At 43.7% G+C, this 21144-nt stretch overlaps 2 protein-coding genes across 2 annotated transcripts in view; one reads left to right on the forward strand and one right to left on the reverse strand.

Moving 5' to 3' along the window:
- LOC310818382 (MAM domain-containing glycosylphosphatidylinositol anchor protein 2) overlaps positions 1-21144 on the reverse strand; it is a gene marked incomplete at both ends in the record, with an annotated part of 121233 nt that overhangs the window by 90484 nt on the left and 9605 nt on the right. The gene's annotated exons all lie outside the window — the stretch shown is intronic.
- LOC310817945 (hatching enzyme 1.2-like) lies at positions 3377-5730 on the forward strand (the record flags this gene model as incomplete). The annotated part of the gene is made up of 9 exons (XM_083688703.1): positions 3377-3448; positions 3552-3570; positions 3724-3777; positions 3962-4108; positions 4281-4398; positions 4690-4868; positions 5263-5344; positions 5482-5618; positions 5720-5730. 9 exons carry the CDS (start codon positions 3377-3379, stop codon positions 5728-5730), a joined length of 819 nt encoding a protein of 272 aa, XP_083544829.1.

The raw sequence follows: 21144 nt of genomic DNA on the forward strand, positions 1-21144 counted from the left end.
GGACATCTGTAGGGGAGGATAAAGCCCAGATTGGCTGTAACCAAGCAGCAGCTCTCTGGCGATAGGCTGAGACCATCCAGCACTGAGGTGATTGGCTATGACGAGCCAGACGCAGTCTTTTATGGTTGGCTACTGCGAGCCAGGAGGAGCTCACTGAGGATGGAGTAGCTATCTGGCAAGCCTAGGAAGATTGTGTGTAGCCGGCCAAAAACTCTATGATGATTGGCTGCTGTGACCCTGAAGCTAACTGATCGTCCTATCAATGCCCATGGTGCAGGCTGGCTGATGGGGTTGCCTGCTGGCAGGCTTATCCAGGGCTATCCATAACCCTTTCAGAGGGTGTGTGTGTGTGTGTGTGTGTGCGTGCGTGCGTGCGTGCTTGCGTGCGTGTGTGCGTGCATTTATGTGTGTGTGTGTGTGTGTGTGTGTGTGTGTGTGTGTGTGTGTGTGTGTGTGTGTGTATGTAACACTTCCATTGGGGAGTTGTGCCGCTAAGCCCTGCCAGCGGCCGCTAACACCTCATTATTCTAACCCAGGAAGGAATGGGTTTGGAAAACTCTCAGCGAGCTATGCTCCTGGATGTGCAAGACGCTGGAAGTCTAATACCAGTAACATGGATTAAGGAAATGCCTTGCCGTGCTGTGATTTGTTAAGCAATCATTCCTTAAGGAAATATAGTGAAATAGTGGGATCTTTCTACGCAAGACTTGCTACAGTGTACGTACCTGCTGCTGATTGAGGGAATGTTGGCTTGTTTAGATGAAAGGTGTCGTTTGTATACCTGTACTGTAGTCTCACTAAGTCAGACTCTCCCCCATGATGGGAGTGGTGCTGGGAGAAGGATGCATCCACTGAATTTTACCGAATAGAGGGGAGTTGAGTAAGCGGAGGCGGGGATTTCAACCAGATCTTTGGGGGGGAAACAGGGAATTGAATGCACACAGCCCACCTGGGAAATGATGACATCGAAAACATATTCAGCTAACTCCAATGTTTTAATTTCATGCAATTTCGGCAAGTCGTGTTGTACCCATCAGAGACTTACGGCAGGGCAGAATCAAACATCAAACAAGATTATTTTCTAAATGGACTGTACAGATTGCTGCTTAATCAATTGCATTATAATAACAACACAACTGATTTAACATAAATTACAATTCATAGCCTCTCCTCCACGTCTTGTCATTCACACCAATTAACAGGGTGTTAAAATTGAATTGTTCTTTTTCCCTGTTTGTTTGTCAGCTAATTAATGCTAACAATGTGTTTACCCTCCAAAATTGACCCACTACAGTGCGGTGGAGAGTTGCTTCAGCAAATCTACACATCACTTTGTTGCAACAAAAATACACATTCGGCTTCCATTGCACAGCTGGGTATAGCTCTAAGCTCTACCATCTTCAAAAGCATCAGTCTTCAGAATCATGATTCAACTGTTTGGTTCCAACAATGGTAATCTATATCCTCATATACAATGGATGGGACTGATCATTCGCTAACAACATGCTGTAAAGTACACATCAAAAACGCCCATTTGATACAAGCAAAACAGAGGAATCTTTTTTATTTTATTTTGTATTTCTAGGGATAACTAGATGTTATCACTAGTTATCACTTGCTTGTATAGTGCATCTGTTAGTACTGTAGAAGTATCTTGTCGAAGCATTATGTTGTATAACTGTATAGCATACAGTAAGTGGATGGCGCGGTGCAGAGTCTTGTTCAGAAGACTGTGGGTGGGAGGAAGCTACAGCTGTCTTCAGACTAATGTATCCTATTAACAGCACATTCAGAGACACACTCATCACACTCTCTCTCTCTCTCTCTCTCTCTCTCTCTCTCTCTCTCTCTCCCTCTCTCTCTCAATCTCTCTCTCTCTTGCATTCCACACCAGTGCAGTTATTCTAAATGTTAAACACATTGTCTAATTAAGTACATTGATATTGACCATTGACTGTTGTCCTTGGCTGGCTAGTCTGTCTTCCCACATAGTGTCAGACAAGGACACAGACAAACGCAACACATTATGGAAGGCTCATAGGATACAGTACAGTCAGGACTGTGATTCATTCAAAAAAGTATGTTCACTTTCTGTACTGCCGTTCTCCTCTTTCTTGCTGTTATTTAAAGATTCGATAAGACTGTCTAGGTGAAAGCAATGTGACAGAAACCAGGTGATGGTCAACCCTACAGTATACCTACCCACTCTTTCATAATCCTATTTACTACTTTCTGGAATGAAACACAGCCATAGTTACAAACAAAGGGCACTTATGAGAAGGCCTATCCAGAGCCTGTGTTTGTTTTGTAACCAACAGACATTTCGTCGAGTCGAGCACAAACCTTTTCTGTGGCCAAACCTAGACAGGGGCGTAATTGAATAAGATCTACTTCTACTGGAAGGCATTACTAATAGAGTACAGGAGAATGGATGGGCCATACATCATTGAGTATTATTCCTGCTGTGTGCTGACTCTAAAACACAAATTGGATTACCTGCGCACCCAACTGGGTTATCCAATTGTGTGTGTGTGTGTCTGTGTACACAAACACACACACACACACACACACACACACACACACACACACAAGCACACACAGTGAGATATTTATTCCAGCGATCATAAAAGTCTACATTAAATGTGATCTACAGTATGATAAAGGGACACATCCTACAGAGCTAGTCTGTGATGAAATCTCAGTTTTAAGCCTGGCCTTGACTTGGTATGAAGTTGGACACTAAAGCTGTTTATTGTTGTTGTGAACTCAGAGAACATCCATCTTCAGCCTATAAACATTCTATTGGAACCTTGTTATTTACTGGTCTAGAATCAAATACATCTGAATATTAATCAAACAAATCCAACACACAACCCTGGTATGTTTTTTCTGTGTTCACTGTTAATTGCTTTTCTGCCATTGCGGCAGACTGCTACTCCCCAGATCATCACTATCTAAGAATTGGTTCAATAGTGATTACAAACCCTCACAGCTGTCCACGAATGGAGCAGTAATGGTTGTTTGAAACAACACGACACAACACAGGGACATCTTTATCTTGTCACGCCCAGTGTAAACTAAACATGTACTGTATGCTCCACAGGGATGTGGTGGTGGAATCTGACCTATGGATTAACCCTTTGTTGAAACAGCAGTTTAATCTAATGGTACACTCCCCTCTGTTGTTTGTCTAAAACAGAGAGCATCAACCCAAAGCCCTAATCCCTACACAGACACACCTGTTGAGGACCTGTATATAAAGTCATCTCTGACTGGGACCTGGCATCAACCTTTGTGAAGGAGTCTTCCAAGGAACTTCCACAGCTCAAGCCAAGGAACCATCCAGACAGAATATCTCCACACACACTGAAGGAAGATGGACCACAGACAGACTCTCGCCCTCCTAATGCTGATGCTGCTGGGACTCTCACAGGCACACACTGACTTGGTAAGAGATGGCATGAACTAAACGACGTGAGAGCATTGTATTCTATTCTATTCTATTCTATGTAACTTTACTGATGTCAGGTTTATCTCTATATTTTCCTCAGGACTCTTGGAATGAAAGTGGTAAGTATTCCCCAATCAGTGTTCAGACTGATCTAAGTTCTGTCATTATAACTGGGTGATTCTGGCATGACAAGATGACCCCCTTGAGACACTTCTTTAATTAACATCTGAGAGCTGTATGAAACTTATGCTTTCTATGTTGTCCCTCTCTAGGTGATGATGATGATGATGTGGACATGACTTCAATGATTCTGGAGATGAACAGTGGTCAGTCTTTGCTAGATGGAGACAGAGCTGGGGACGTTGGACTAATGTCTTTGAATTCATCTGAGCTGTCTAATCTGTTTAAGATAACTCCGAAAATGAACGACATTAGAGTAATGTCCATTGATACAGAACAACTCCAGAAGCCCGTTCATCCTGATTATTGTTGTCCTCTGTCTCCTGTTAGGATCTAGTGAGTTTCTTGCGGAAGGAGACCTGGTATACCCAACAACCAGAAATGCCTTGAAATGCTGGAATCAAAGGTACAGCTGCCTGTGGAAGAAATCCGATAACGGAAAAGTGGAGGTGCCATACACAATCAACAAAGACTTCAGTAAGTTCACTTACAGTCCTTTAGATTTAGTATCTCCTGTTACTACTGTAATTGTGTAAAGTAACTCTAACTCTAACCCTAACTTATAAGAAGGAATTGAAGCCAATTCAAGTCTGTGGTTTTGTTAGTATCAGGTATTGATGATGTTTTTTGGCTTTGTGCATTCTTGCAGCCAGTGCTGAGAAGAAGAAGATTGAACGTGCCTTTGAAGAATTTCACTCCAAAACCTGTATTCGTTTTGTACCACATATGGATCAGAAGGAGTACATCAGCTTTGAGAGCAAGAGCGGGTAAGTTCAGACACAAAGACATTGGTTTGACTCCAAGAGAATAACATATGCAATTACCATATATCAAGAGTGTAAGTACAGGTAGTACAGTCCATTCTGTCTTCCAAGAGAATGCAAAAAGCAAGAATGCAAATAATACTCCACAAGTACAAGTATTACTACAATGTTTATCATACTCTAGTCACACCTGTATTAGGTCTATGCATTAGACTTTATCGAGAGTGAAAGATCCAGGTACGATCCCTGCCTGTTACACTATGTCCAATGGATGTCTTCTCTCCCTCCCCTCAGATGTTTCTCCTCCCTGGGGCGTACCGGACGAAAACAGGTGGTCTCTCTGCAGAGGCACGGTTGTGTGCACCACTCCATTATTCAGCACGAGGTCCTCCACGCTCTGGGCTTCTACCATGAACAGACCAGGAGCGACCGCGACCAGTATGTGAAGATCAACTGGAAATACGTGCCTCAGCGTAAGAATCTCCAAGTTTGTTCAATCAGCCTTTCACAGCTTGGGTGATGGATATAAAAAGAGAATTCTATTGCAGAGAAGATACCTCCACTATACTTCCATTATTTTTTCAAGCTACATCAGTGTACTGGAGGTTTATTCTGAAGTGAGCACAACTGACAATGTTTAGACCATTGCCTGGTCTTTGTCAGGTTCGCAAAAGAAACAACAATTAATTCTCAAAGACAGGCCTCTGTTTTCAACAATCCGAGAGCTGATTTTGAAAGGGCTGTGGAGGGAGGCTGTGTATGGTCGACGTCATGTGTTCTTGTGCTGTCATTATACTGACTAACTGACAGTGATGCTGCTTACACTACATGGTTACTGTACAACTGACATGGTATTTGCTTTGACAGATGTTGCCAGCAACTTCAGGAAGCAAGACACTAACAACCTGAAGACTCCATATGACTACTCTTCTGTCATGCATTATGGAAGGTAAGGAGGGAAAGACATAAAGGCTCAGCCCAGTCTAGTCAATAAAGCAGGCTATCCTGACACCAGCCATTTTGAAACCTTCAAGCCTGCAAACAACCTATCTACCTTTCACATCAGTCATATCTCTACGCCCCCAGAACTGCTTTCACAAACTCGTATGGAAAGGAAACCATCACTCCCATACCTGACTCAACGGTGCCCATCGGACAGAGAGTTGCCATGTCCGAAATTGACATTATGAGGATCAACAAACTCTACAAGTGTAAAGCAAGCTGTAAGTAGACTCTTTACCCTGATGAAGTCTAAGCAGACCTTATGCACCCTAAACTCTTTACACCCTCTGCAGACTAAGTCGACTCTATGTTCCCTATGTAGACTCTATGTAGCCTACATAGACCAGAATAAACTCAAGTAGACTCTCTAAGTAGACCTAATGCACCCTGTGTACACTCTATGCTCTTTAAGTAGACAGTTGTTCCCCTCTAGAAGACTCTACATAGATCCCTTTGTACTGTATGTATGTACTGGAAATCTCTTTAAATCCACACAGATGAAGACTAACTCAGGATATCTTCCTCTGCATGTGTCTTTATCATCAAAGGTTCGATGTAGCTGAAGGAATAGCCATTGGAACCTTGATGAAGCGGAATATGCAGTCATATTTCAGAAGCCCTCGGGACATTTAAATATGAAAAGGTCATATCATCGTTTTGCAATCATGTGAAAGGTACAAATTCATGGTCTGGAAGTTTGTGTGTTGTATCAATCTTATCACACAAAATAATGAATAAAACAATGTTCTGATTTCAAATATTGTCCGGTAATTTATTACTTTTACATGATATTAACTTTGGAAAACAAATCCTCTGCTGGGGGAAAAATATCAGCGCCACAATAGAAGGTTCAGTTAAAAATGTAAGAATAACACAGAACTGCAGCGCTGTCCACAACATCTTTATAATTTAGGTGACATCACTTTAAGTTCAGGGTCATTGAGATTTATTTAAACACTGTTCGACTGGAGTGAAAAAGAATAATAAAGTATTTATGTGTTCGGCCTTCAGAGAGTCTGATTATGCAGGCATGCGAGCGGTAAACTAAACAAACCCTCTCACAACTCCATGACCCTGCAGACAAATGAGTTTGTCTGCTTGGCCTGATCTCCTCCAACTATGGTGTTGTTCTTTTCTTCCTCTTTGAGATCCCGCAATGGGCTATTGTCCTGTACACACGAGTGAATCGCTCTCTGTGCTTTCAGAAGGAAAAGGGGGGGGGGGGGGGGGAGCAGAGGAGATACATCGGCACATTAGCCAAATTTCACAGAGCGGTCTTATTTCTCTCTGTCATGTATGAGTGCGCTAAGAAGTAAGACAGGCGTGCATGTATTTGTTCATTGTTCTGGCTTAAATTAAGCTAAAGAGGCTACAGTACAAGTGCTTGGCTGAGAATGCCCCTGCCTCTCTGCACTACAGCACCACTGGACACATTCCCCTTAATGTTTTATAACGTATTTTCAGTTCATATCAATCATCCCCTGCATGCAATATTTAAATTCTACTTGTTTATTGAAATATTTAGCATTCCAACTTTGTTCTTGCTCCAAGAAGTTCCAAGAGGCTTTCCGCTCTGCCTCAAATTAAAGAGTCGCTGCAAATCGTGGCCAAAATTAAATTATCACAGTACAACATTTTCTCTGAGTAAATGAAAAAGACAGCATCTGGGGGGCCGTAGCTCATTTACCTACAAAAAGGAGGTTAATGAGGAATCGCGTTTCAGAGAAAACCGAGAACATGGTATGAATCATCAAACTGAAGACCTCTCCGACCTCTCCGACCTCTCTTCCTAGGTTAGATGAAGACACTGTCGAAAAAACGAAAGGAGCAGTCTATTAATGCATCTCGGCTCACATGGTTACCAAAGGGTAGTGCCATTACAATGTAAAGTGCTTTGAGCACTTGGGAAAGTGCTATGTAAATGCAATCCATTACTGATCCATTATCATCATCAGCTTCACCATTGTTCAGTAGTGGTTCATTGCGTCATACTGTAGCAGTTTCTTACACACACTCTCCTGGACACCCCTAACGCAATACTGCACATGTACAGTGTTAAGGGCATCTATTCTGAACAGCAGGAGTTTCAGTAGAGAGTCTGCTCTAATGAGTGTGAGTGGGCTCTGAAGCGGTGAGTGCACTCTGATCTCTGATGTCACTGGTAATAAGATAGCTAGGCCAAAAACCCTCCTTCCGTCCACGTTATTAACAAAGATCAGTGTACCTGCCACTCTTCAAACATGATAAGCTTCAACACACAGCTCTCCCACAGTTCTCCGCAGCTCCGTCTAATACCTGGCGATATAAAATTAAAATGTTCTTTCGTAAGTGCTCACATCTTATCCAGACCAGCAGTTGAGACAGTCTGAACATGGTAAGGTTTTGACCTCCCGGAAATGAAGAAAATAAAAAAAGATTTTTTTTTTTAATATCAAAGACCTCTTTTTGTCCTTATTTAGCTTGACTCTCTTCTGAGGTATTAAATATGCCACAAAGTGTTTGTGTTACAGGCTGAATAGATAAACCATCCTCCTACTGAACCGACTGAATTAAAAGCCCTTGTTATGCATGGGAGCATAAAAGCGATGCAGACATTGTTTGTGCGTTCATGGACAGAGCGGCGCTTGTTTGATATGGCAACATCTAAAGGGTCACCAATGAGTCAGCCGTTAAGTGCCCCCTGTGTGCCAGACAGAAGAGGGGTCAGACAAACAAGCGCATTTTGTAAAGAATTTAACTGAAAGAATAACATAGAGTAGAGAAGACCCCTGACGATTAGCAGGCAGAGACTGAGGTAAGGCAGTTTGTCATCAGCTAGCTTTCTCACTGAGTTTCTAATCTCCTCCGACACTGAGCAGCACTACTCTTGCTACTTTCTTTCAAGGAAGTTCAGACTTGGAATAGCAATGTCAAGCCAGTGCACTGGCGGTTGTCAACTGCCTGTCAAATGCTATACATACATGCATTGTGCTCCCTGTGACATCAACATGGAGAGAGATGCTCTGATAAATCCAGATGATGACATTTGAAAAAACGCTAAATGGCAGCGCGTCAGATGGTAGAGATAGGCCGGCGAGTCGGATTCCGACAGCGATGACGGAAAATGGAGGGAGCTAAGCCACTGTAGATCTATCTCCAGCGGAGGCCGGTGGAGGTAGAATATCGGATAAACCGGCTCATTGTAATGCATGCCACCAGCCTCCCCCTGATCTACCTACGGTACCCCTACAGGCGGTGTGGTTTCAAAAAGGTCTTTCTGCAGAGAACCAAAGGAAATGATATGATTAAAGCCGCTTTAGTAAATGTGTAAATCAAATGGCGGCATTAGTTAGAAATCCCCTACGAGTGTCACATCTGAGGAATTGCAGCCGTCGGGGAATGATGGGGAGCCATTAGTGAGGGAATCACACCTGGGTGGTAAGCAGACAGAAAGCCATTGTGAGGACACAACGATAACAACATACTCATTTTAGAAGTGAGGAATGATGTTTGCGTCTTGCCCTGTGGGCGTCTGATGAGAAAAGGAGGAGCGAGAGAGATAGAGAGGTTAAGATTAATAAGGAGTGAAGGTGGGTATAAAAAGGAGGGAGAGGGAATGAGTGAGGGAGGAAAAAAGGCCAAGAGAGAAAAGAGAGACAGACAGAGAGAAAGAAAGATTGAGATTGAGAGAACGAGTGAGAGGCAGCGCTCTCAAGGGGAAAAAGGGATCGAAAAATAGGAGGAAAAGTAAATTAAGGAAAAGGGGTAGGGAGAAAGATAAAGAGACACACAGCATTCTGTGTCTTGTGGGATTGACAGGTTGTTCCATTGGGAAACACTGTTTCCTCCTCTCTGCTCTGACCTCTCTCCACAGGGGATGACTAAGGGTCGAGGGGCGTATTTCCCCCAAAATGAATCTCTGCCTCGACACTACCTAAGTAATGGCCCCTCTCCCGCCCTCCTGCCTCAATTAACTCTCTAAAAGTCACTATTAATCACAGAGCCAGGGCACCCAGACAGGAGTTCAATTACCACGGAAAGCGATGTTGATAAAAAAAAAAAAAAGCAGTTTACAGTGAGTTTCCATTAAAACTACCACACCATGCAAAACATGCATTAAAAGACAATTAACATCATAATTAGGATGCAAAGCCGTTTGCATACTTTCACTGTTTGGATGTGTAAACATATCAGCAGCAATTTCTGCACCCCGATGGTAGTGTGTGTGTGTGTGTGTGTGTGTGTGTGTGGGTGGGTGTTTGTGTGTGTGCGTGAGTGCGTGAGTGCGTGTGTGCGTGCGTGCGTGTGCTTATGCGTGTGTGAACAAAGGTGGGATTATATAATTGCAGCTATAGAGATATAATTATAACCCTGGTGTCCCACGGTAATTATACAGGGTTGTGTGTGTGAGAGACATTTATGAGCAGCAGAGTGAGATGCAGTGACAGTGACAGCCAATGTGGGGGTCAAGCAGCTGATTTGCTCAACCTATGAGTCACATTTGATCTCACCATTGGCTGTGCACTTCCTCAGAGTCTTTATGAGAATTGTATACTGTAACAGCTAATTGCAGTTCAGTGTTTGTAAAGACAACTGTAAGAATGCTGAATGTCCAATAATTAAACTGAGCATGTGCATATTCCATGTCTCCCCTACGTTGCCTACGTATATTGACAGATCTTCTAACTGTTCTCAAGTGATTATCATGACATCAGGATGCAGCAATAAGCAAAGTCTCTCTGTGTCCTTCAAAGACTGAGTAAGATAAACCCTGGTAGGATTACGATACAGCTAAACAGCTGTTGCAGATTATCAGTCACTTGTGTGCTCTTAAAGTTTGTGATTGTCATTTATGGAGAATGTCATTTATGGAGATTTTGTGACACGAAATAGCTTTCATTTTCGTGAGTTGCAACCAGATTTGCATTGCATTCGAAGGGTATTGTCAAACAGACTGATGAAACTATTGTCATGATAATACCACAATTAGTCATAGAAAATGGAATGGCCTACCTAATAAACAAATGTTAATAACAATAAATGAATGACTACTTATAAACAAGTCCCCATAGTTCCACTGACTGTTTACTGACTCTTTACTAAGTGTTGAATACAACAAACAACCATTCAGCTCTATACTGCTCCTGGACATGGCCAATGAGGGAGAATTATGTTCCTTTTAATCTAAATGCTTATTTTTTGTTTGTTTATAACATAATGTTCCTGGGAGGACATATTGTCCCCGAAGAGATGTGTTGCACATTTAAGATATGTTTAATTTGCTATAGTCGTATATCGCCCAATTAAGAACATAATTAATTCGGCTTAATGTTGTGCTTGAAGGGGGGAATGTAGAAGATGAAACATACGACAAGAAAACAGACAGGGTATAGGCCAATACATAAGAGGGAGTCTGGTACAAGAATCAAGCGAAAGGTCAAAGTTGTCTTTTCAGGTTTTTCGGACTGTATGTCTTTGAGAAAGTGATTACTTAGAAATGTCTTTGATTGAGCCATTTGAGAGAGCTGTGTGTGTGTGTGTGTGTGTGTGTGTGTCCTGTGTGTTGAAGCGCTTATACAGTATACAGTAAGTGCTGGCTCTACATTATTCACGCTCCTTTGGACAGTGAAGACATTTGCTTAAGGCGGTTACATGCTCTGACGCTTTGCAAATCATCTCTGAATATTGTGCAGAGAGTCATACAAAATCAAACCAGTCAAGTTTGAAAACAGACAAAAAAGCATTTTGAGATGGAAAATTTAAGATTCTTCTTCAGCCCTACTTTTTTCTCTCCCTCCTCTTCCTTCTTCACCCTGTTTTTGGCAGCAAGCTTCACTGCAAACCCACTATTACTGTACAGTCTTCTCCCCCAGTTCAATGAATTGCTATTGTTATGAATTCAAAGGTCCACTGTTCTATGAAATCCACCTTTCAGGCTACCCATGATGCTGTACAATACGATTTTAGTCTGAATGGCATAATTTTTTGGGATACAGTGTATATGTTAGGCAATTTTTTGGCTTCTTGTTAAAAATCTCCATACATCAAAAGATGAATTCATGCTTATGCTTGCATGTTTAAGATAGCTGTCACTGCCTCTGTGTTTACAATTTTCATGAGCGACTATGACCAATCTCTATAGAGGGTATCAATCGTATATTTACGATGCCGCCAGCCATTTCAGTCTCACGACGGCAAGCAGATGAAGAATGAATCAACCTAAGAACATGATTTATACTCCATTGGTTGACAGATTTTTATTTTTCACATGTGGGCCCACACTGAAGTATCGCCATCTCATTTTCAAAAGTATTACAGTATATTTTTTTCTCTCAGGAATTAAGTTACATATGGAGCAGGCAGGCATCCAAGCCAACCAGGACAGAGAAGTGATTGAAATCCGTTTTCGTTTTTTTCATAACCAACCTGACATGCCGTGTGCCAGTATGATACCTCATGCGATGAGAGGGTCATGGGAGCATGAAATTGAGCAGTGTTACCCAGTACTGCACTGAAAGGGGAAAATGGGAGGGAGGGAGAGAGAGAGAGAGACTGTCTTCTGTCATTTCCCTGCAGATGCCTGACAAGCAAGGCGGTGTGTGAGAGTGTGTGTGTGTGTGTGTGTGTGTGTGTGTGTGTGTGTGTGTGTGTGTGTGTGTGTGTGTGTGTGTACCTGTGTGCATTGTATAAATTGTGTTTAGCTTGTTATTGTTTAAATCAACTGCTGAGAGACCTTGACCTTCAGTGAAAGCACCCATTCCACCACCAACAAAACAACTCAATCCTTACTCAGTATAAAGTGTAAATGTATACAGTCCACCTCCACAGGGTTAAAAACGGTGTGTGCCCAGATCCAACAAACTCTCATCTCTCTGACCTTTTGTGCAGTTCTCCTCTCCTACTGCTCATAACCTAGCATGGTGTTAAACTACAGGTGGTCCGGAACTCTCAGAGGAAAACATTTTATGGTGCTTTTATCACCATGGCAAAAGTGCGCTGTCATTTAGCATGCTGGCAAAATCATGGTCCTGGAAAACTGCTTCTGATCCAGTCCCTATAAGAACATTGCACCATTTTCAATCTGTTGCACAGAAGAATGATGCAAACTAAAACGAATCAACCATTTCCCGCTTTTGTCTTACCCAAAGCACCGACTTGCCAATAAACCTCGACATACTACACAGAGCGATGGTAACCAAGGCTGGTAGGTATAGGTGGAACCTATGTCAGGATCCTGGACAGGCCATACAATCCAAGGATAAAGGTCACGAAACAAGAATCGTTATAATGGCAACATATTTGTGTGAGGGTTGTAATCAGATCGAAACTTGTCATAAACTCCGACCTAGACATAGCGTGCGCTGCAACGTGCACGATACCGCGCAGTAAAACTGCAACAGTTTGGGGGGGGGGGGGGGGGGGTAAAAAATACGGAGGTAATAAAAAAAAAAAAAAAACAGTGTTGCTCTGTGGAGTGTAAAATAGGAGAGGGTTGTGTGGAGTACTGCAGGAAGGGAGAGGAGAGGAGTGCGGGGTGCTGAGGTAATTTAGCTCTGATCGCAGAGCGCTATCGCCTAGCCCAGGGAAGGAGGCCCATGCATCACGCTGAGTCTCTGTCCGGAGTGCACTCTTATGATTGATCACCTCACACCCGACTTTAATTTAAAGTCAATGGCATCTATAGATACCTGTCACCGTGGAGCACACTCTAATGCTTCCTCACTGCCCAGGAGCTCCGGTTCCCCACCTCACAAACCGCCAAACGGCAAATGGACCTTTAGAAGCCCAGTCTGAGGAGGAACAAAGGTAGGTTAAAGAGAGGATTGTCGAAGCGATCCTTCATCAGGACGTTTTTTTGGTTCTCCTACTTTCTTTCTGACAGGTATGACAGAAAGAGTAAGGAGTCTGAGGGAGATTCGTTTTAGAGATGGATCGCAACCGGTAGCAGGTGAAACCCTGCTTATGCTTGAATAGGAGACATCTAGTCATAGAGTACAATGCCATGTTAAGGCTTAAAAAAAGGATTTCCTCTAAAAAAACAACAACAAGCCAACATCTCAATCAATCATACAACGCAGAGTACTATTCTATTGAACAATGACTTTGTCTCCAGTGTAGTGTAACATCAACTTTATCAAGAGGTTCAGACCTTTTGAAATAGCTTAACGTTTTGGACTGACAAACCACTTGAATTCACTTTGTAGGTGTGAGGTGCTGCCGTTAAGTACCTCTCAACTACCCTTTAAGTTATGGCACCCTTCTACATTGTAATAAATGGAAATATTAGGGGTAGTAACGTGGGATAAAGAGACATAAAACAATATTCTGTTCTATGAGAAAGATGACTAGTCGTTAAAACCGTTTTTGCGTATGCTCTTTATTGTTATACCTCGTTGTATTAGTGCTGACAGCATCCCTTGTAGGGGAAGTTCAGGAGATCACACCAATGAAACGATTCTTATCTTTCAACAATTAGATTTTATTTTTGGTGAAGAGCTTATCTACACCATCTAAATCAGGACTGAAGGTGTCACATAAATAATTTGTCTTTGATTTGCGATCATAAAAAATAATGGATCATTTTCTATCATTACTATTTAATTGTGATATGAAAATCAGGTGTCTTTCTCACATTCAACCAAAGGAATGACAGCTCTTTAAAGATAATGACCGTTATAAACGTGACTCTCCTCAAAAGCCTTTTCCCTTTGCTATCAAACTGCAATTGGATGTACATGAACATTTTCCCTAAAACGCCTCACAAAAGACACTGAAAACACAACACAATACGAAATTCACCTATTAATTTAGAATGCAAGGTCTACTGTGGGAGCATCCGCTTCACAGGGTATGAAAAGCACCTATGGCGGCAGGCAGATATAGGTGGTGGACTAGATTGGTATCTCTAGGAACTCTTTGAGCTTTGGGGCAAAGAAACAAATGCGCACACACAACTGCACACACACACACACACGCACACGCACGCACACGCACGCGCGCACACACACACACACACACACACACACACACACACACACACACACACGCACACGCACACGCACACGCACACGCACACACAAACTGATGTAGAGAACTCTTTGGAAGTTTCTCAGAACTCATTTCAGCTCCCAGCAGGGAGGGTATGATCTGCAACCAGCTACTCTGCCAAGCCCCAAGAAGGGGAGGAGGTAGGGTGTGTGTGTGTGTGTGTGTGTGTGTGTGTGTGTGTGTGTGTGTGTGTGTGTGTGTGTGTGTGTGTGTGTGTGTTCACACCCCCATGGAGTTTACATCCCCATGGAAGTTTCTCTCTCTTCCCCCAATTAATTAATCTTTCCCCTTTACCTTCATCCCTGGTACTGTATGGTGACGTGTAACTGGCTTTAGTTTAGTTTAGTTTAGCAGAGCTCCTCCTAGAAGATTCCAGTAGCCAAAAGCAAATAGGCAAACCTCAAAACCATTTTACCTTTGTTCATTTGGCATTACATCTCATTGAGCCATCCTCCTCACCTCACTCCATGTAAACAAAGAGTGTTTACATCTATCAACAATCACTGCTAACATCTAACATTCCATAACCTGTCAGTTTATGTCAGACTCCCTGCCAAGTACTGTAGCACGTTCTGTAGCAGAGATCAGCCCCTGAGTGTCCTACTGAGGAGCTGTGTGTGTGTGTGTGTGTGTGTGTGTGTGTGTGTGTGCTGACAGCCTCAGTGCTGTGGCCCGTTTATCAATGAGCCTCTGGACAATGAGGAAGCTCTGGTAAACATACAAACGACCAGTACAGTGTCTATTTTAGGAATTGCTATTCTTTTCTCATTCCAGTCATGTCTAAACCATCAGCTTACCCTTGAGTTTCTGTTTCTTTTTCTCTTCTTCCCTTTGGCCGAATGCCAACCCGTCACCTATGTTTGTTTATGAATGATCCCTGTCTGGAAAATGACATCATACCACTCACATAAATCAAGTAAATCACATTAAAGGAGCTAGAAATAAAATGTTCACAATGTTCAACAGCATATAATGGCCTTGAAAAAATGTGTTTGGCTGTGGTATTGTGCATTTCTCCTGGCGGGTACCGCCCCTTTGTTGCCAAATTGTAGCTCATTACAGAAAGTAGCAAATCAAAACTCTGTTATGTCCTTACCGAGTACCTGTTGGGATCTTATCTCAAAAGTACTACTACTGTAGTACCAATGCCTAGAGTAAACAAACAGCTCATTGTAATTGTAATTTCAACTTGTGGCCACAGGGGAGAAAGATTTCATGTGTAGCTCCTTTAAATCTAAGTCAAGATTACCTCACTGTTCACCAATTACTTATGCAGACACATACACAACAGATGTACTGTATATCATTGTGGTGGTTATGACATACTTGAGTCATTTGTTATGACATGATAAAGAAAGATGTCATACAGTATCACTGAATTCACAAGTGGTGACAGTGTTGTGTTGTCTTAATGACTTATGGGTCAAATATCAACCAAACAAACACATCACATCCTCCAAACTGTTTTACAATTACTCAAGGCTGTTAAATAGATGCTTCACAGTTCCTCACCACAGGGCATGTCCAATAAGTCAATGAGGGCAGCTCTAACTCCTTAGACATGTTTACTAAGGGGCCAACTCCTGACCCTGTAGGGGGAAAATGTCCCTTCTCTACACATGCCGTGTGTGTGTGTGTGTGTGTGTGTGTGTGTGTGTGTGTGTGTGTGTGTGTATGTGTGTGTGGACTCAAACGCGAAACTCTCTGATGTCCTGAGCCCTCCAGAGTCATGTGTTTGGACACACTCCATTTCACAGGGTAAGTGAGATAAGTGGCGTTGTCCTGATCACTCAGCCGTACAGCACAGAGGGAGTGCATCAATATCCCTTCTTAAAAAACCTAAGGGGTCAAAGGGGAGGTCTAGTTATACAGAGTTTTCGTCAAAGTATGCACCCTGAAAGTGACTCCTCATTCACCAGCGAAGGCCCACTGACAAGCAAAACAGAGCAGTGAAATGAACAGAAGTTCTTACATACTGACATTTGTGATAAGAGTGTCTCGAATGATGACGTATCGTGATTGCCCATTGTGATATACAAAGAGATCAGAGCAACCATGGTAACCCCTCTCAGACAGCATAAATAGCCCATGATGATGGTAAAGTAGAACATGGTCTGTTGAATGCATGAGCACCACAGCCGAAGTAAGACAGTAAACATCAAACAAATCAGATTAGCCCAGTTTCGGATAAATGACATGTATAGTTTATAGCCTGTGCCGATTAATAAATAGACATATCTTCATCACCATGTATAGAACATGCCCTGCTTGAGAGCTCCCAGTGCGATAAGTATCTTGTCTAGATTAAACACCATGCCATGCCAAAGGCAACAGACCCTCTTCTAATGATGCCTAGACAGAGCAGACATGCATCCCCGAAATGTGAAAATGTGAAAATCAATCATGGATGACAGCTCATTTGGTTTATCTATCAGACAGGGAAGAGGATGGGGGGCAGGGGGGACAGGAGGGGGGGGGGGGGGGGGGGGGGGGGTAGTTGGAGGAGAGGATGGTGGGGGGGGGGGGGGTGTTGGGTGAAATTTCAATTACCCAGTCAACACCCATTTCCTCCATGGATATGTTACCCTCTAGCTTTGTCTGTTGATACCACTTCATAGTTTTTAATGAGCATGTGCATCAGCTTCATTCAGAGGGTAATCAGAGGGATGTCGATATGCACTTCAGTGTGTCTCAAAGTACATCAGTAGCAGCCGCTTCAGTTCGCCAAGACAGGTGTATGTAGTGAGGCTCCTCAACGCCCAACAACAGTTAGTGAAAGTGTCTGGTCGTCTGAAGTACAGACTACAGACACTCTTTGGCACTGATTCAGGATCCCTTTTCAATTCGGAGCCTTTTATGCCCAGCCAATTAGCAGATCTACTGTAAACAAGGTTTTGTGTGATACCAAGTTTTACATCATTACACCATTACGATCACAGTGTTACTGTATATAGCTTTTTTATAAAACAAAGGGTCCAAACGAAGTACAAATCCCATCACAGACCATGCAGGCCAGCCAATCTGTCCACTGGCCTTCTCTCCCCGCCTTGAAAGTGAACCGCTGGCCAGTCAAACTGCTCAGAACCAATATAATTTTGTCTGGGCAATCTTGCACCTCTCTCTCTCTCTCTCTCTCTCTCTCTCTCACGAAGAGAGAGCAGCCATGATTTATAAGAGAGAGGTGCAGCAGTGGCTCTTAGTATGCGATGAGCGAAAGGCACCTTGGGGAATTTTATGATCCATGACGAAGCGTCCAGGATCATTTCAGATGTATGCATGTGTCACTGCATATTAATAATGGCCTCCGTCTGACGCAGTCGCCGGCGCACCTTCAAAGGAGATAATTTAATCTTCTCCCTGCTGGGCCTACTCAGCCCTCTATGGCTGCTGAAACTTAATACAGGCTCCCAGTGAAAGGCAGCCATGGCTTACATTGTGCACCTTGGCTCTGGGAAGATAAAGAGCAGGAAACAGGAAATGGGAAAGAAGACGCCGGTAGGAGGAAATAAGCCCTCGGATTCGGGGGACGTGACCGAAGGCAGATAAACACGGGGATGAGTGTAAATATAGTTTTTCCCCTTTTTTATTTAAATGAAGTGGTCATGTGGTGCTTTTGAGAGCACTGCTTATTGAGGATGTTGGACTTTATTATTTCTGGGTTAAACCCCTGCGCAATACAGCACCTCCTTAAGGTTGACTCAAATTACCTTACGGCATGGGTTTTTTTTCTCCCATTCTCTTTCCTTCTTTTCTCTAGGACCGATGAACAAACGACAGATCACGCGGGGTTATTCTCCTTAGTGAGCTGATGGGTTCCTTCATCTCACAGAAAAGCTCCCATTCTCTTTCAAGAGCTGAAACCCTGTGGTGTTGCAGACAAGTGAGGAGAAAAATGTGTTTGCATCCTGAACTAGTTCACAGAGAGAATCGGCAGCAGTACCTCTAACAGTCTACGTAATAATGCCCAATGCTCCCTCTCTACAATACATTATAAGATGTGTGTAACACATATCAACCTGAACGAAGCCTATCATAAACTCTCCAGATGGAGACAAGATCCCTCTTAAAAGCATGGTTTACAACAGTCTATTACAATTCAATAAAATTGGACCTGCTTTCCATATAAATGACTGGAATCGATACAACAGAAGCAGTGAGTGAGCCTGTGGTCTTTACAGACCTGCCCAGAGAGACGCTTAGCTACAGCTATTCCCAGTAGCCGGCTCCATGGAAGTCCATGCATTAAACACAGTTGGTATTCCCCTCACACCCATAATAATGCTCACAGTATACAACTGCATGGCTGAAGAACAGCCCAGACAAATGATGTCACTTGCCATGAGTGTTACATGGATTTCCAGAGAGGATCGTAGAAAGCATAGCGGACTAGGATGGATGTTTGTCCGATTTGTCCGTCTGTACAGTCATTTACAGAAATCCATCCAGGAATATCTCTGATCTCTAAACCAAAAAAGATATCTTGGATTAAAGCACTCCAGAAAATGAGTGACATCATCATAGGAATTTTAGGCATTGTGGTAATTTTTTATTAAAAACATAGTTACTGTAAGTGACCATACTTTCATGTCTGGGGGAAAAAACGAAACAACAACTTTTTAAACATTAGACAAAAGCTTACACGCAGTATGCCTTAAAAAGCTTTCTGTATGGACAGTAATCTACATATTCAATGGGGCCTAAGTAAACGGAACATTCTGGCACAAATCGGTTTAATCTTCACCTCCGTGAGAGGTAATTGACTAATGGGCTGTGTGGTAAATCCAGCCTCCTGTGCCTACTACAGCACCATTGCCTAGGGCTTTCTCTCTCCCTCTAACTCTCTCTCTCTCTCTCTCTCTCTCTCTCTCCCTCGCTTTCTCTCCCTCGCTCTCTCTCTCTACAACACACGCAGGGTAGGGCAGGACAGGACCAGGCTACTCAGGCTAGCAAGCTGCAGCTCTTTGATGGATTTTGTTTGACACACCACCTGGTTTTGTCATGGCCTGAGACTAATAGCATCTCTTAGCTGTGTGTGGGACTGGGGACTGGGGACTGGGGACTGGGGAGGGAGCTGAGAGAAGCAGCCACGGAGAGAGAGACACACTGACTGTACACAGATTCAGACTGACCTGCGGGGAGTGAGTGTGGAGAATGCCGGTGGGGACCTCCTTCAACCCTTGTGCTGGAGAGCTACAGGGGATGCAGGCTTTTGTTCCAGCTCAGTACCAACTCACCTGATTCAGTGACTCAGCTCCATCATCAGGACCTCAATAGTATAAATGTGGCTACCTCTCCTTTCCTTCATCCGCCCCAAAAATATAGGATCAGGCAAAACAACATTGCGCATCCTCTCTTGCACTGTATTTGCTTTCACCATTGGAGCTCTCAGTGCAGATGAGGGAAATGAGCCGAGCAGAGGACACCAACAGTATCTAGACTATAGAGATAAACCCCCTGTAGCACTACAATACCTGGGTTTGTGACCACTGTTGTAGTGTAGCTGTGCCGTGTGTGAATGTGTTCTCGATGCAATCCAACAGGGCGTGAGTGTCTTCTCCATTCTGGCTCTGCATTGCGCCCCTGGTAGCTTTAACTCAGCGTGAGCACTTTAATGACCTCATCATCATGGCCACCTCCCGTTCCCTCTGTGGCAAATGGCCCCATAACGTGTACAGCAAGGCTGTTAATGGGAAAACAAATGGAGCAAAGGGCCTGTTGCTTCTTGTATTACTGTACTACCACTGTGTGTGTGTGTGTGTGTGTGTGTTTGTGTGTGTGTGTGTGCCCGCTTGTGTGTGTGTGCCAGCTTGTGTGTGGGTACGCAATTGTGTGGGCGCCACGCACATATGTATGTGTGTGTGTGTGTGTGCGTGTGTGTGTGTGTTTGTGTGTGCCCGCTTGTGTGTGTGTGCCTGCTTGTGTGTGGGTACGCAATTGTGTGGGCGCGCACATATGTATGCGTGTGTGTGTGTGTGTGTGTGCTCTACCGCATGTTATGTACAAGTAGGCGCATGTGTGTGATTCTTGGTAAGTGGTACAGGATGTCTCTGGGTGCTATACAGTATTTACTCTAGACCTTCTTGGTAAAACATGTCCGTCTGTTAGTGACAATGAGCGAATCCCCTGCTGTCTGTAAGGTTTCTGTTTCTCACCATGCCCTCAGCTCCTCAGATGCGTGTAGGAGGTGAGAAGGAGAAAGCCCAAGCTGTCATCACAGGTTATATCAGCACTATGCTTCCACCCCCGCCTCACAACCCCCACCCCCCCCCCCACCACCACCACCACCACCACCACCCTCCCCTGAAACCCCCAGCAGGGTCTTACGTAACCTCGCTCAAAAGGAGGTCACATAGGCTGAGAAATAAAGAGAGGAAGAGCGACAGATCATCCTCTTCCTCCTCCTCCTCCTCCTCCTCCCTTCTTCTCGCACTTCTCGAGTGTGTGACTCAGCGGGAGGTCGATCCACCTGGTGCCTGCAGCACACACACACACACATACACACAATGATCTTGGAGGGTGACGTACATTACCCAGGGTCCCCAGCGTGTGTGTGTGCGTGTGTGTGTGTGTGTGTGTGTGTGTGTGTGTGTGTGTGTGTGTGTGTGTGTGTGTGTGTGTGTGTGTGTGTGTGTGTGTGTGTGCTTCACTGGAGTGTGTCCCTATTAGTAGCGAACGGTAATCACACTCAGTTGTGATCAAACCCCACAAACGAGGCATCCT

Source organism: Argentina silus, assembly GCF_951799395.1.
Source record: "Argentina silus genome assembly, chromosome: 17".
NCBI lineage: Eukaryota > Metazoa > Chordata > Actinopteri > Argentiniformes > Argentinidae > Argentina > Argentina silus.